General features: G+C 38.8%; 1 protein-coding gene across 4 annotated transcripts in view; it reads right to left on the bottom strand.

Moving 5' to 3' along the window:
- Nucleotides 1-311: 311 nt before the first annotated feature.
- NT5DC3 (5'-nucleotidase domain containing 3) overlaps nt 312-17578 on the bottom strand; it is a 28189-nt gene continuing 10922 nt past the window's right edge. For 3 of the 4 annotated variants that reach the window (XM_087765353.1, XM_087765350.1, XM_087765352.1), the window contains 12 exons: nt 15719-15793; nt 15151-15206; nt 11429-11519; nt 9605-9742; nt 8022-8082; nt 7683-7785; nt 7440-7541; nt 6363-6444; nt 5925-6011; nt 4590-4730; nt 4158-4222; nt 312-3021 (listed from right to left, as the gene is read on the bottom strand). In XM_087765353.1, the coding sequence (XP_087621479.1) occupies nt 2760-3021; nt 4158-4222; nt 4590-4730; nt 5925-6011; nt 6363-6444; nt 7440-7541; nt 7683-7785; nt 8022-8082; nt 9605-9742; nt 11429-11519; nt 15151-15206; nt 15719-15793 (1263 nt within the window). In that variant the 3' untranslated portion in view covers nt 312-2759. Of the gene's footprint in view, nt 3022-4157; nt 4223-4589; nt 4731-5924; nt 6012-6362; nt 6445-7439; nt 7542-7682; nt 7786-8021; nt 8083-9604; nt 9743-11428; nt 11520-15150; nt 15207-15718; nt 15794-16164; nt 16438-17578 lie in introns of those variants that run through there. The other variant, XM_087765354.1, reaches the window with a different exon arrangement.

Here is a 17578-nt window from a genome sequence, read left to right as displayed (position 1 = left end):
AACTATATTCCCAAAATGAATGTAAAGAGACACTGCCCTTCAAACATGCTCAAAAAATCTCTTCAAAGTCAGTAACATAACAAGGTTAAAGTAAGTAATGCAGAAAGCGCCGAGGTGTACAGCTCAAGTTCTCTGAAATCACTACAAAAATGCAAGACATTTTTAAAGAAGAGCATTCTAACACTGAAAAATAAATAATACACTTTAAAATTCTCACTTAATTTCGTATTATATATAGCTGGGTTGTTTTAAAGGAACATAACCCTCCCATAATGATTTTTTTTTCATGCAATGTTATTTATTTCAAGAAGTCATGCAATATAAACAAGATTTTACTTCAGCTGGCTTTTGTAACATAGCTTTGTACAGAAGTTTGATTTGTAAGTTAAGAGAAAGGAAGGGGGGGAGGAGAAAATCATCTTGACACAAAATGCGTATTATGTGGGTAACATCACCCAACCCAATTAAACTGTTCCTGCTTAACACAGGAAAATTAGGCAAACAAACTGACTCCAGCCAGCTTTAAAAGAAGAAACATCACAGAGCTATAACCAACAAAACATGATCAAATTCAATAATGCAGAACTGAAAAACACAATACCATTATTTGCCGGTAGTAAGATGAAGACTGTACAGTGGTTTGGGTTTTTTTTAAACAGTGCATTGAAATCTCCGAAGCATGAGAGGTGCTACACACACGTAGCACCAAGTTCAGTTCTAGCTGAGCACTAGGATAAAGAACTGAAGGCAAATCAGGGATATTTCCATTCCCACATTTCATTATCAAGTTACGCTAAATATTTCTCGCACAGCCCCACCAAGAAGTCTCCTGATAAAGCCAAACTAACTTCCTGCAAAACTTTATCTTCTTCTTCCAGCGAAACAGCAGGACTGTCAGATGAACTTACTCATTTCAAGTATATTCCTCTGTTTAAATACACACACACACACTTCAGGAGTGTTGCACATCAAGTTTGAAACAGGAACACAAGAAAACCAGGAACATAAAATCTATAACTGCCTCTGAGGACTTCAGACTGAATTCAAGCATACAGGAGAACTGCTTATGAAACTGTGCAGACTAGATTAGAATACATTCTTTACTTTGCACCATGCTTTTAAAAATATGAAAGATACTGCATATGAAATTCATTATAGGTACTTGCACATGATACAGACAGGTTAAAAAAAAAACCAAAAAAACAAAAAAACAAGAAAACTTTTGGTCACCAAAAGTTTATTTACCTGACAATCGTGGTAGGAAGCAAATGATATCCCAAAATGAAGGATACCAAATGCTATATATTTTGTTAATCATACGCTTTTAAAACAGAGCCTTTAATAACTAAAATTTGAAAAATATTAATCATATTATGCCTTCTAACATGGCTGGGGTGGGAAGCACCAGTAAAAAAAAGTTTCCTTTGGATGCAGAGAAAGGAAAGCATCCTTATTTAAAAACAACTGTATAGCAGTTCTATAAAGTGCCTGTTTGGGGAAAACATCAACAGATGTTTTCCTTGTGCAAAATAGACATTTTTCAGCTCAAATCTTTGGAACATATATGCTACCCAGAGTTTGTGTTCATGCATTACCTGTAATATCAGTAATTCAATAAAACTTCTAATCTGCACTGCCAAAATTGTTTTGATTGATGCAAACTGTCCACTACCCCCAATTCAGCTTTGAGGGCTTGAGCGAAAAAAACGTCATCAGAAAACTCTGGTTTTCATTTCCTCATTTCCTACTTTGTCTTTCAACTCACTTGCCCATTGTGCGTGTTTACTTTTGACTGTAAAAGTCCGTTACTGAAGGCTATATGAAATACATTCTCTCCCAGGGAACAGCAAAACCACATTGCATACCACAGTAAGACACTTAAAATTTTAAAAAGCAGCATTTAGGATCAATCTAAAGCCTGACAGAGATCTGTCTCCACTTTGAAATGCAAAATGCAAGACCTCTTGAAATGGCTTTATATCAGAGTGTTTGAAATGTTTTGAAACTTAAGAAGAAAGGTGCCTAAAAGTTAACAAAAAGGAAGCTGAAGCAGCCCCAGTTACTGCCACTTTCAGTTTGAGGCTCAGGTCCACCTACAGCCAAGCACAGACATTACAGGAACAGAAACTGCACAGACGGGATCAAAAAGCCCCCATCAGCCTGAGCCTGTGCTGTAATCACTGCAGTGCAGCAGAGCCACACCACCACTACGCAGCGGTTAGTTCAGTTACAGGTAAGGCTCTAGCTATGGCAGCAAGGGAAGTTACAATGCGTACACCATCCCTCTCAGTCTCACCATAAACTGGCTACTAACTGCATATCACTCAATTACTAATGCTGGATTTAAGCTTTTCAGTGCCAAGATCCATTTCAGGCTCCAGCTGGAGTTCTGATCAGGGCCCGAACAGAGAGTATAGGTATTTCTTTGTAAACCACAAGGCTGCAGATTGAAAGTTCCAATGAACGAACAAACAAAACCAACTACCCTGGAACACCACCAGTCCTTCCCCTCAGATTTGCCCTCCCTCCCTCCCAGCCCACTACTATTTTAGCAGTCCATCATCTCTTCTGTGTGTAAGAGGAGTTTTCACATCTCCAAGCAGGAGTGGAGAAATTGGGTACAATGCTTACGAGAACAAGTATGAATTACAGCTAAATCAAGGTAACAGATTTTAAGTGACTTAAATAAAATACATGTACATTCAAAAATTTTAAAAAGAAGATATATTTGCCCATGTTAGAGAGAACAAGCCAAGTGCTTATTTGATCTGAACTGTCTCTTGTAGGAAAGGTATTCTGAATGTACCAGTGCACAGCTGGTCTGACCAGCCAGGAAGTTCATGCTGCAAAGGAGTCCTTCGTGGATAAAACGTGTAATCAGGCTCATAGTTCAAGAGACAACTCAATGATGCCATGTAGATATCTGCAAATCTAGAGAGACGTCTTAGGAAATAAGTTGGATTCTCATCAGTTCTGAATAAGCTTCCAAACTGTGCATTGAAGAAATTCCTGTTCATCTCCCTGTCCCCAAAAAAAAGGAAAAAAAAAAAAAAAAGAGAGTGAACATACCTGCACACATCTCTTTACCAGCTAGCATCCAGAACTTGAAGCAAGCAGTTCCTATAATCTATTCTATGCATTATTCTCTTGCCATTTCACTTCAAACCACTTAAATGCACCACATGAGAAATTTTTGCATCTCTTGTGCATATGTAGCCCAGATCTAGCAATCACAGTAGTGAATAGAAGAGCTTCACACTTCTCCCACTAAAACCAGGGATAAGTTGCTTCTGACTTCAGAAACATGACATCTCAAGCTTTCCTTTCTAGAGATTGTAAAAGATGACTTCTGCCTTCATCTAAATCCTAATGACATCCACTTGTCCCAAAGATAAAAGATGTTTTTAAAAAAAAAAAAAAAAGGAAAGATTTGGCTTAATGTACACAAAAAGCTTAAACACATCTTGGAATTGACTTCTGTTATTAGTCACTGCCAAGTATCATTCCCATTTCATTTACTTCCACATTTCTGGGGAAGGCTGCTGGTGGTACAGCTGCTGGCCTTGCCAACTGTGCACTTCACACACCCTGCATTTAGGGATTGCTCCTTCATTATAGTAGATTTTTAGGAGTTTTAGCCCTATTACCCATGTCTGTGATGAGTCCACTGCTAAATCTAGTCTAGTGCAGAGCCCAGTTTCTGCATATTCTAAGATGTATTGTATGTAATCTGAAGAAATAATCTGAAAAAACCTGAAGAAGTGACCTCAGTCTTGATACAGAAACACATTTTTAAATCATGCAGAAGTTAAGCTGTGTAATCAATAGCAATGGTGACAGCTGAACATAGAAGGAGAAGAGAACTAAGATGAGAAGGAAAAGTATTTGATCTGATGTTACCCTTTCATGCAGAAAACTAACATCTGTTCCAAAGAAGGGGAACAGGGAAAAGGGGTTCATATGCACAAAGTGTCAGAGGGGAGAAGAGCTGCACAGGTAGAATACTGCTTTACACAGATAATTTTAGAAGGTCTGTAACTACCAGGGAATATACATCAGGGATGGACAGAAATCCTGAAGAAACCTGCGGAAGATATTACACAGAACACTTGGCTACCATGAAGCATATTGCAAATTCTTCATCTCCCATGCCTTACCTCATTTCCTTTCTTTCCTTCTTCCATTCTTCTAAAATCATTTGTGAATCAGGATCACGGTGTACCTGGAATGTAAAGTATCGATGACAGGTAACTAAGGATGCCCTTGTAAATGAGCCTTGCCATTAATAAACCCTTACCAGCCAACAGGACAAGAGCAATGCTTCAGAGATCAGCGTACAGAAGTTACCCACACACAGTTCAAACAACAGGAAGCAGGAATCAATCTAGGCCGATAGGTAGAGCAAGGGAACAAGATTTTGTTAAAACTCTTATTACCTAGCCACACAAATAATTGCATTTATTTACCTACAGTCAAATTGGTGAACTCTAATGAGACAGAAAGCACTTGCAACGTCAATGTCCAGCATTTAGAAACTTGGCTGGATCCCTTCTGCTATACAGAGCCGATTACACACACACAGAACAAACCTGCATGTGTTCCAGTAATCCTGTCAAGGTTTGCAGCCAGGTCATGGTTTGAATGTACTTCTCTGTGTTCATGATTTTAATCTCTGATCGTAACTCTGGAATAATTGCACCAGTGCGCCAGCCATGCTTCAGGGTCAAATCCTATTTACCGAGAAGAATTACAAAATACAAATATTAGTCTTAAAAATAACTACTTAAAAGAACTGAAGAATTTGACCATTGTTTATACCAAAGGGGACTAATGTAATTGCTTCTTATGTATAAGCAGAAATATTACACAGCGGGACTTAGCTATGCCAATAGGTAATAGATTGTAATTTCAGAGTAAGCTTCAAATCCCACGTTTTTAAAGAGATAAAGAAAACCTAAGCACTCGCAAATAAGCACTAACTCATTAGGTTTAAAACAAAGAGTAGGAAATTCCTCTTGTAGATGAGACCTCTGCTGCCATCAGAAGTATCTGGAGGAAACGGTGTGTTAGGTTTGTGGTATTTACCCATACACTCAGCTGATAGAAGGGTCCTATCGGGACCCCCAGCTATTCAAGCTCCTCCTAACAAGTACAGGATGAGGCAGCTGCCACCTGTTCTCTTTCCTCCATTGTGCCAGAAAAGAAGAGAGCTGCGTCCTCCTTCCTTTGGCCCTCAGCCTTCTGAAGCACTCAAACTTACTTTTCTTTTTAAAAAGCAGATTGGGGCAAAAATGTTAAGTCTGCTGCTGCTGAAACATGTTAGCACAGCTTGGCAGTGGAAAGTCATATCCAGACATTCATATGCAATCAATTCCAAAAGAGTTAAGCTGTGGTCACTTACTCTAAAGTAACAAGTAACAGTACATTTGTTCATAAGGTGGTAAGAAAACACCTGGATAGTGGGGTTACAAACCATAGCAAGATCTCAGGAAGAAAGAAAGTTTACTATTAATGACAGGAAGATTGCCTCCTGCATTCAAAACAGAAGTTCATTTAGATCTTATTACACTTGGTAGCAAATGTCATCCAGATCAGCCACATCCTGTACATTTGGATATCTGTGCTTACTCTCTGTTTCATCTGACACAATCAGTATCTGGATCAGGAATACAAACTCACACATCTCCTGAGCGCAGTTTGTAAACAAGTTAAATGCTACGAGTCAGGTGGAAAACATGGTCGGCCTTTTACAGCACCAATTTTCTTCACTGCAAGACAAGCAATACTGCTTAATTACCAACTCAAATTTTGTTGTATTTATAAATCTCAAAAGTGTGTTATAATTGAATCACTGGGGAAGGAAGAGAGGAAAACTAACAAAAAGCCTCATCTTTTATCCTATTTTGTGAAAGTAAACTACTTACTGCCAAATCACTGTAAATGTGATCACCAAAGTAGAGAACCTTAGAGCCCCTCCAGCCAGTAAGCTTCAGAAATTCGTACAAGTTACCCTGCGGAAACAATGACACGTACATTGTAGCAGCATGCAACTTGCACCTTCACAGGCATTAAAAAGGAACTTAGTACACCCCCAAAAATATTTTCATATCAAGAATCTTGTCCTCAGTTTATATATTATGAATCCCAAATTTTACAGGCAATTTCAGTAATACTAGCACTTCAAGAGGCAAGTAAACTGCAGACATACAATACCAACAATGAATTTGTGCCACTTCAATCATTAAAATAACTCTCTTAAAAAAACATATCTACTTTTTAGAAGCCTTTATAATGTCTAAAGAAGCTTGGGATTCTAGGAAATAGGATTAAATTTGATCTGAAAGGGTTTATTGAAAGCATACCTGTTTGTAAATCTGACCTTTCTGCAGCTTGTGAATTTTGTCCCAAAGCAACACTCCTCTTTCATTCACCTTCCGAAACGGTCTAGAACAGAATTATATGCAATTGTTACATTGCTGTAGAAATTATGGTTTTTTATCACTTTTCAGGAGGTGATTAAAATTTTAATATTAAAAATATTCATCTTTCAAAAGGAAAACATGCTCTCTAGCATCTGAACATTATGTAATAGACAGAAAAAGCAAAGCTCCAAAACTTCAGTTTTAGCCAGTGAAATGCAATGTATCTATCCAGTATACCTACGACGTTTATAACAGAGTTTGAGAACAACTGTTGAGAACTAAGGCAGGGATCCCAGACAGAGAGGAAGAAACAGTGTGAATTATCTGCCATTAGAAGGAGAGAAGAGAACACAAAAGGAGTGAAGATGTGTAAAAATCTTGCCCAGTACCTCATTTTGTACAACTGAACAACTGAAGAAGAAGGGGGCAGAGGACTGGGGGCAAGATGTACAGCAAAGTTCTTTTTAAAATTAAATGAAAAAAAGGGAAAAAAAAAATCCCACTTCCCTCTATCTCACTTTCAAATCATAAGTACACATAAAGGAATAGCTCTTTTCCAAGTGTAAGAGTAGTTTACTTAATTGAACAACTAGTCCAAATACTCCAGTCTGTCAGCCAGTCTGCCCTTTAAATATCACGTATGACTAAACAAAACCAGAAGCAATGAAAGACATTTCCAGATAAGGGGCTGATTCTGAAAGGCACCAAAATTTCTCAGGTTTATTAGGAAAGGAACACACTTCACCAACTTACAAGCTAAGACGTTAAAAACAGCTTCTGTGACCCTAACTCAGTCCAGGAGACCCGTAATAGCTACTGGAACTTTCTTAGGTAAAAAATGGAAAATATTTGGACTTCAGAATTGTATGTTGCTGCATTCCGTAATGACTTTAAACAGGATTTTATCAAATATGATTTCATTTTACATTGCATCCAAATTAAAATATTTCATAACACGCTCTATAGCCTTATATGGAATAAGCTGCTTGAATCATTCTTTATTGACTAAATACCCACCTTCGCTTATCATTGAAAAAGTTTGGCTTATCAGCCTGTACAATGACCACATCAAAGAGATCCCTCCAGTCCTTGCCAACTATGAACTTCATGCCTTTGTCCCTAAAAAGGGCAGAGGGATATAAACAGTGAAGCTTAACAGAAGTGCGGTTATCTGTGCAATATAATGAATTACATTCAAGAACTTCATCCTCCCCATCCTTTAAAAATGTATAGTTGAACAGCAAACAACTGTTCCCTTACACGAAGCTGCTGGGACTGTTTGTGATTAGAAACATCTTCTTGCCATGATCAGCCAGCTTTGCTAACACTGCACGAGTTTGTTCGGCATAGCAGATGTATTTCTCTGTAAGGATTGGAGAAAATACAGTATTAATTGAGAAAGTTTTTCACGAGAATTTTCTCTGCATTCAACCAAGGGTTCAGAACATGACGTTATACTTAACAAAGGCACCTTAGACAAGTGGAAGTAACGCTTTCAAGCTTTAAAATTTAGGATTTGTAATCCTAAATAAGGAAGCCAGAAAGATCATTATACAAGCAGTGAAAAAAGCTTTGATAGATGATCTCGTTAGTACTTACCAATATCTGCTTCAATTGCTCTGTACATTATTCCTTTGATGTGGACATCCCTGATTGAATCCTGTCAGGAAAGCAATAGAGCACTAAAGAACTGAAAAATATTTTCAAGTATAAAAACCGTGTTCACTGCATAGCACTAGTAATTTGTTTCCAAAACAACTCCTTTCTCTGAATTATGCTTTTGACTTTACAGAAGTGCCATGTGATGTTCATTATATCTATGTCACCACTAGACAGAGAGTAAGCCTGTCCTCCAAGAAACTAACTTCATACTTTTGGGAAGTACAAAACTGTATAGCACAGGGGCTGTTTTACATAACAACTGTGAAAGGGCACTCAGAAGGGTGAAGAGGGGCGAAAGCCCTGTGCAGAAGCAGAGTCATCACAGATTTCCAATGACCTTTGGAGCAGAACACATTCCTTTCCTCTTGTGGGGGAAAAAAAAAATAAAAAAATAAAAAAAGCTTTAAGTCAGACATTTTAGATTATGATCACTCACAAATGCCCTGGTTATTTAAAAAATAAATTTATGAACAGATGAAAGAATGCTTAAGCAAAGTACCCATAAGGCGCTCTGAAGGCATTTGGCAGCTCTCCTGAGCCAGCTCTGCATCAGACAGCTTTGTTTAGGATAGTGGTACTGCCATTTTGGTACTTACATGGAGTATGTCCTAAAAATCGTCAAAAAATGCCACTATAGGGCTTCCAAAATGTTGGTAATGCTGAGCAGTACAGAAGCTTCTACAAACACTTCAGCAGAAAGCACAAGAACTAGCCTTCTGACTCTATGTAACCATAGGCAGGAGGGAAAATTACTCTGGAGATCAAAAGTTTCTTAAAACTCATCTGATCTACTTGGGACAGCGAGAAATTCAACATTCAGGTGCACCATATATGCTGAACAACTACACAAGTTTAATACATGTCAACGAGAGGCCAAGGAAAAGGTTTTGGATTGAAAGCTTGTGCAGACAAATACCATCAACTGGAGCATGACCTCTTCTGTTATTAAATAACCATGACATAAAATCATCTCCTCTGCAGGATACATCCTGAGGAATCAAGAGGGTCTAATTACTCTAGTCATTATAACTAGATTTTTTGGGAGGAGGAAGAGAGGAAACCAGGCAACATAGATATGCCAAAAGCAAGAGACAGCAAATGATCGTATACTAGCAAATATACAGAGGCAATACAACTGAAAGTTCCAAACTGGAATTCCCTACACCCTCTTACAATTCCTGATAGTGACAAAAGTATGTGTTTAATAACTATCAAAAGAAGCTTTATCGACATACAAGAGCTTCTTCACTTTTCCCCATATCCACCCCTTCAAACGTATAAAAAGAGCAACAGCCCTAGAACGTCAGATTTAAAACAAATTTCAAATTATTCTAGGTTTATTTTCCAAGGCCTATCTTCATTTTACTTATGTTTTTATGGTTGTATAGCAATAATTACTCTATACAAAACCTACAGTTGAGGTATTTCACTGGAGCTGATGCAACAGGTGAAGCTTCCTGAAGTGCTCACAGAGAAGATGCACAAATGTAGAGGTTTACCTAAATCTTCAAAGCTAGTACCTTGACATCTTTGTACAGATGAACGGGCTCATAGTCTATGTTGTTTTTCAGAAAATACTCATTCACACAAGAAAGGAGTGTCATTTCTGGCAAGGAAAATATGTCCATGAATTGCTTCATTGTATTTCCTTGTGAGCTCTACAGAGGCGAGAAGAAAAAAGAAGAAAAAAAGGTCAGGCATTTCTCAGATTAGAACACTTTCATTTATTCAGTGTAAACACTTCAGCTTAGTTGCAGATATTCAGCTTTTGCCATCGCTGTTCACATTGCTTTAGATTCTTTTTGAACTAACAGACTTTCAATAAAATAACTCCAACAAAAGTGTTGGCTTAATTTTAAGAATTAATCATGACTCATTACTCTTAAGAGCAGTATTTTAATTCATAATACATAAAAGACAGCACTCAGATAAAAGTCAAGAGAAGGACTTAGAGGCCTTTACTGTAAGTCTGCACTTCTATAAGTAAGAGGCACTGGGTATTGTGATTGAGGGGGTGTTATTTGTTTGGGGGGGTGTCTTTTTTTTTTTTTTAATATGTGGAATACTGATTAGGACCGCAAAATAATTTACCTCCTTGAAAAGAGATAATAAAAAGTTGTAAGAATCTACAATAACCAATGCAGTAACAGAGGAAAAGATTTCTAGTCTGCAAAAGATGTAACTATAGTTAAGTTTCACAAAAGTAGAGAAACTCATTATACAAGAGCAAATACAAACCAAATACTGCTCAAGAAGAGAGGTAAAGGAACCAGCTCAAGACAGCACACTGGTCAAGATCACAGAAACACAGAATGGTTGAGGTTGCAAGGGACCTCTGGAGGTCATCTTGTCCAATCCCCTTGCTCAAGCAAGGCCACCTACAGCCAGTTGCCCAAGACCTTGTCCAGATGGCTTCTGAATCTCCAAGGATGGAGACTCCACAACCTGCCTGAGCAACCAACCCATGCCCGTGCTTGGTCACCCTCACAGGAAAGGAAGTGTTTCCTGATGTTCAGAGGAAACCTCCTGCGTCTCAGTTTGTGCCCACAGCCTCCTAGCCTGTCACTGTCCTCTCCAAGATCAAAGAAAGCATAGACCTGCAGAGACCAAGGCATCCCACAGGGAATGCCAGGGCGATATTCAGAACTGCTGCAGAGACCAGATTTGGGAATTCTAAATTCAGCTCCTTAAAATAAGAGCAAGTGCGATAACAAAAAAATACTCCACAGCACAAAGACAGACCTTTCGTGTCAACATGGAATTAACATCCATAAGTAAAAGGAGTAAAATAAACTTGGTTTTTACTAGAAAGACAGGATCGTTCTTCATTTGGGAAAGCCGGTAGAACCTACCAGCAAGAAGATCAACTTTCCCCACAAAGTCAAATCCTAAACTTAAAAGCTTTATCTTTTATCATTCATCTTTTGTCAAATCCTCTGCCAGCTTCTATGCAAGAGATGCCTCCATACATTTACTTGCTGCTACATCAGCTAAGCCATTAGACCCCCCGGAAGAAGTACATAGCTGGGGTAAGGCACCAGATATGGTTCATTTCCCAGCCTTTATCAGATTTGCTGTGCAACGCTGAGCAAGTCACTTGATTTGTCTATGTTCCGCTTCTCTGTCTGTATGACTGGGCAAGGGAACAGTGATAGAAGAAAACTACAGTGAGTGGGAGAAAGAAAAGATATTTGTCACTTTAGAGGGCAAACTTCACATCTAGCACCGTAAGTCAATCATGTATTGAGAAAATATAACTGCTAGTAAGGACAAGAACAAAATGCAACCACCACTAGCCCCAACCGAAAAAAAAATAATTTTCAGAGAGCAGTTTGTGGTTTTACCTTTCCATAAAAGTCACTCATTTGTTCTAAAGGGACATGGGAACCATCATACATTGCAATGACTTCTTCGTCTGGGACAACACTGAGGCCTCTGGAAAACAACATTACAGTTAGTTCAAACGTCAGATTAAAATTTTCAAGTAATTACCAAATGAAAGTCTGACAGATTAACACTTAGATCTGGAGCTTATTAAAATACTAATAATGTCATAGGAATACTTTAGTCTGTAAGTTAAAACAGCATCTTTCCTTACAGAACGAGTAACATTTTAACAGGCTGACGCACACGGAACACATTCCAATTTTAAGTCCCTTTTACTTTCTTACGGGAAAAGAGCTAATTAGTCTCTATTGAAACTATGCCTCAAGGGTTTGTAAGAAGTAGTTAGAGCTTCCAGTTTCTTAACACAAAGTAATTCCTCACTCTGCCTTTGTTTCATACAGCACTGATGATGTGATAGTGTTTAAACCAGATTATTCTGCAGCATGACCTTGAAGATTCAAGGGAAAGAAAAACGTACACAACATTTAACTACAGAAGTTCTTTTAAAATGTATCAACAGTTCAGTTTCCCAAAATGTAAGATTATTTGAAGGACTGTTGACAAGAAATTAAAATATAACAGCAAATGAGGAAGAAGGAGATATCATCTCTCCCCAGAGTTTCTTTATCAACTATGAAGAGATTAAAGGCTTTGTTTTGGTTTGGTTTTGAACATTCACAGTATCAAGCATCTTCCACTAAAGCATCTAAAACACTGCAGGTATGCAAATGTCCTCACCAGAGGACACAGAAGTGTTGAGGTTTTGCTTCATCTGGTCCCTTTTTTCCAAGCCTACTTATGGTGTTTTTGCAGCCTTGTGAGACAGATAGTTGTTTCAGTGCCTCCCTTTCTTGGTTGTACCCCAAAGTGTTGTCAGGCATTAAAAAATTAATTAATTAACAAGCCTAGTATTTTCAGTGTTTAGTGTCCACACCAGCTTTGCACCGAAGAGCACGATACATCAACTTCCTCAGGGCTGCTATGGTAGCGGAGTCCCATGTTAACTAGTTTCTTTGCTGCACTTCTCAATGCTACATCGACTTGCACATTACTCTGTGCTACTGCTGGTAGGACTTCAGTGGTCAAGTTAGTATTGTAAACCAACAGGGCAGATAATAATTTCGTTTTGTAACTATGAGAGTTCAGTGTCACCCACTCCACAGCGGGAAACACAAAGAAACGCAACCAAAATGTTTAACACATACTGAGTAATACAATCAGAATTAAGAAGGACTGACTCATCTTCTAGTCTGCAGACAGCTATGCCAAGTGGTATCTGCATACTGCTAAAGAAAATGCTTGCAGATCAGGAGCTATTTAAGCACAAATCAGGAGAGGACAACAGACATATATGAAATCCAGAGAGGAGAGACGACTGTGTAGGCAAAGCTGTAGATTAGTTTTACCAGAAGACCCATAGCCTTGCCACAGTTCACAGTCCAGCTGTATAACTACAAAGTTTATTTTATTCCACTCACAGCATGGACAGACGGCACTAAAAGCATCACAGTTCACCTTCAGCAATGCTCCCATTGCTGCTCTTGGAGATGTGCGTTGTTAGAGGGATACCAGAATTGTTTACACCTCTCAGCGCCAATGAGGCTGTACGCTTGGGCAAGTCCTGCTACTTTCAGCAGTAAAATTGTCCTACACACACACAGAGCACATGGAAGGTTAAAGCCAAGAACTACAGATATGCAGCAACTGACAGCAAAGCTCAGTGTTGGTACAGAAGAGAAAGGTAATCTTATTTTAAACAAAATTAAGAGAAAGTATTAAGTGAAACAGTAGCTTTCACTCGCTCCCTCACAAACACTCACAAGTACCAAGACATGTGGCCTAGCAGTCTGTCCAGAATTACTTTGAGTGACGTAGAGAACAAGGAACGCCAGCTCTTCAACAAATCTCAACACCTCTCTTGAGTTTTCTTGACCAGTCATCACATGCTGGCTTCAGATGTGCCTTTTGTACTAGAGGTTGACAGCAACTGTGATCTTCTGCCTTGTCATTCATTCTGTCCCATTCTGTCAACACTACTGATGGTCACACCACTCATTCATCTTCTCCTCTAGGTCGCTATACAGTTCCAGTCATACTGCTGTTCTTCCTGACACCTTCTCTCAAAGCCTTCAGTGTCTTTTTTGCTCCCCCCACCCCGATACAGGTGTTTGGAGAAACAGCACACAGATGTCTTGACGACCAGCTGATCCAGGTACCACCAACACATGCCATCCTTTTGTCACTTCTATCAACATTTCTTCTCATGTTCTCACACATATATGTTTGCATTCATACCTCATTCATACCAATCTTAATATTTCTACTACATACCTCTACAGATAAATGTATCTTTGATTACTTCACCTAGCCTTTAATCTAGCAAACCAGCATTTTTCACAGTGAAAAAATGTAAAACGTGACAGCCTTTTTAAATGAATCTTGCAACTAGCAACCTTCACTCCGAGTTCTCTGGTTCCCTCCTAGCCCTACACAAAGGACTCCTTCGAAAACCACAGGAACAAGTTTTGTCAGTTGGAATATGCAATAATTATTCTACATCAGCATGTATAAAACACACAAATAAATGATATGACGTTTCACTTGGACTCTGATGATACATACAGAACGCGCATTGTTTTGGCCACTTTAGACAGCCACTATGTTGACAGTACGACCCTAATGCTGGACCCGTGCCATCTTGTTTCCTCTTTCACTTTCCTTCCCTTCCTCTCCCCTCTCCCAAAGTGCATCTCAGACTAAGTCATAAAAAGATCAGTGACTAAGGGTGAATCATCTACCTATCTGCCCATCTGGCAAACAAAAATAAGTACTGAGTGCATTATCATCATTTCATGCTACCATACACAGTTCCATGCTAACCCCCATAGTATATTACCTCAAGGCTGCATTATCTTTTGGCCCCAAAAGAAAACTTCTTGTCCAATGACATTAAGAAAGGTGCTCAGGCTTGTTGTTTAATTTAAAATATGGTACCAAGTGTGGTGTTCATGTCAGTCAAATGCATACTGCTTCATTACAGCAAACTGAGCCATACTAAAAACTCTGCTGTCAAAGATCACACAGAGTAAGTCTATACCATGTAGCACGGCACAGCGCAGAGATCACCAATTTTACATCAATTCAGTCAACTGAAAAAGCATCAGGCTGTGCGGACACAAAGCAGTTGTGCTCCAACCACATCGTACTTGCAGAATGGTATGTCCAAACTTAAAAGGTCTGTGCAAATACAGTAAGACCTCTCAAGGGTCTCTGCAACCACACTAAAGCCATGCTAACAGGCACTCTGTGACAATTATTTACACAGAAAGCAACAGCAGAGAAGTCATCAGCGTATTTTTAGATGTCTTTCAGCACAATTTGACAGCCGGAAACAAAGTGAGTCAGCACTATGTGACCAACCAGCTTGCCAGCTTCCCCAGTTCTGAGCCGGGGAATCAGCTGTACTGTACCAGTCAGCAGACGTGTGCACATGCCTGTGTGTACACACAGAGGTGCAAAGAAACCCCCTTCCAGTAAGACTGCAATATTCATTCATGTTTGTGCTTTTCAGTGCACTGTTCCTGATATGAACCTAAGATGTACACTAACAGATGCAATTAAGAGATTCAAAAAACAAGAGTATACATTTTTATTATAAATAGGAAATACTTTTACCTACCTGTAAACTGTTCCCAGCTGAATATAATGAAAAGCATCAATCTTCATTAATAATGCCTTGCAGGGGAAAAAAAAAATTTAAAATTCAGTTTTTATCACATCAACTATTTGACATGAAATTATAAAAATCAAAGCAACTTTATCTATACTCTTTCCATCTCAAGAACGCCTGAACACCTTCACTTCAACTTCCAAAATACTTTGTCAATGGCTTTTACCTAGGGCTTGCCAAATCACCAAGGAAACATTGTCCAGTGACCTGAGCTAGGTCATGAAGAAATATCTTTTCCTACTACCAGATGCCTGCTTAAATTTATTCTGTTGCACTCTTAAGTTGTCTTTCTCCCTCCCCCCGCCCACCAGGAGAACAAAACACCCAAAACACTTTATACTTAAGAGCTATTTAAAAAAAAAAAAAAAAAAAAAGTCAAACTTGCCACGAAAGAAAAATATGAAGCAAAATCCTTACACATCAACCCAGAAAAGCTGGAAGACTTAAAAGCCCTATTTATTTTCTTTGGCTAGGTTCTCAGCACCACATAACTCATCACAAAGTTATTTATACATACCCGGTGCACATCATAATGAAGTCCTCTGATTGCAAAATTGGGATCATAATCATATTTTCTTATTTCTGCAGGATACTAAGAAAAGATGGCAATGATTTCATTTTAAATCAACTACAAAGACAAATAGAAAATTGCTTCTGCAGAATTTTAAAAGCCTAAGTTTTCTACGCTTCTCACTTTCACTACTCATTAAAAGAAGCTTTTTGATAGGTTGGTGAGATTTGCAGGAACATATGTACAGTGCAAGACAAGTCAAACATTTTTCCAAAATCCAAGGTCAATGTTTCAAATCTAAGTCAAGCACGGTACCTAAAGTTGGAAACCCAGCTACTCTGTAGTGATTACCTTTGAACATTAGCCTCTTGTACAAAAAGTTAGTTTAATATATGTACCTTTGAAAACAAACTAGATTTTATTAACTTCCTAAAACTTAATAGCTGAGTTACCTTGCATTGTGAAGTGTCACCAAGAAACAGACTATACATACACACTTTCCAACTCATCCTTCCAGCTAGGAACCCAGGGACACGGCCTGATTTATAGCGATACCTGAACTTCACTCCTCACTTCTATTGAAGGAAAAATCAATACAATATCATCAATATTAACAGGAGCAAAAAAATCTCTGGCATTTTCAAGAAAGAAGCACAGCTATCTGTTTTGACTCCCCAAGCGTGGATCATACTCCTGATCTTAGATTGTCGTGTTTGAAATGTAGACCCCAGAGGTGTTTAAAGATATGGTGCACTGCAAATAAACACCAGCGGGAAGGAAGGAAGAAGAGAATTCACAATGGCTAATGTTACCTGGAGAAGCCAGGGTCCCCTAACAGGGACTTTCCCCAAGGTACAGTGCGTCACAAAGATCGGATTCTGAAAGCAAGTTGCACGTTACACACCATCAGGGTGAGTCATTGCAGGAGAACACCACAGTGGCCCAACGGGGTTTACCCTGGACGGCATTTGTAACACCTTGTTGTTTAGAGATGCACGTGAATTCAATGTCTGTGTCATTTGTTCTTTCCTCGAGTTGTTTATAGATAGCATAGGTAGCTCACACCACCTATGTGGTTAGAGAGTTTTCTAACATTTTTCAGTACAAGCCCGTTTTCAGTCGATTGTAATTTTGTCCTGCTTTAAGCATAGGTTAGCCATGAAAAAAATATATTAGGTGTGTGCCTTGGGCTAAGGGTTTTGTTCATTTGTTTTTAAAAGGTAAAATGCTTCAGTCATTTCTGACAAGGCTTGAGAAAACTACCGTTTCTTTGATTAACCAACTGAAAGGTGATCCTTCATTTCCCTCCCACAGCCTATAGCAGCATTAGAACTTGACAAATGCATCTCAGGCACAGTCTCCACCTTCTCAACACCAGTCTCCATACATATATGGCTAATTTACAAGCCTTCAGGGAAAAAAGTAGATTATACAGCTTCAACAGACATTCTAGCCACTCTTACAAAAAAATAAATAAATCGCAACTTCTCCACACAGTTTTTATCTATGCTGAAGAGGACTTGCTCTGCAACTGCTGTAGATCGTGCTTGTTTTGAGCACAGGCATCCACAGTTAAAGAAAACAGTCCTTTCTGCTAACTTCTGAACTATCATCCCTACCACCACTTCCAGAACACATGGGGGAGGCTACTTATCTGAACAAAGAGCATCAAAAGCCTATAAACGCATTGGGAAGATGCATCGATTTGGCCGGGGAACATGAAGCAGAAAAGGAGACAAAGGAAAACATCAGGGGATGATGCAGAATGTGATTCATTAAAAACTACAGTGTACTGCACATGCCTCAAAGCAGCCACATCAAGCATGAACAAGGAAATTTATTTCTGACTTTTTCAAATTTCTGCAT

Source organism: Nipponia nippon, unplaced genomic scaffold (genome assembly GCF_047370975.1).
Source record: "Nipponia nippon isolate SJK-2023a ecotype South Korea unplaced genomic scaffold, ASM4737097v1 scaffold_3, whole genome shotgun sequence".
Lineage (NCBI taxonomy): Eukaryota > Metazoa > Chordata > Aves > Pelecaniformes > Threskiornithidae > Nipponia > Nipponia nippon.
The sequence above is the reverse complement of the archived record's forward strand: the minus strand, read 5'-3'. Positions and strand labels throughout refer to the sequence as shown.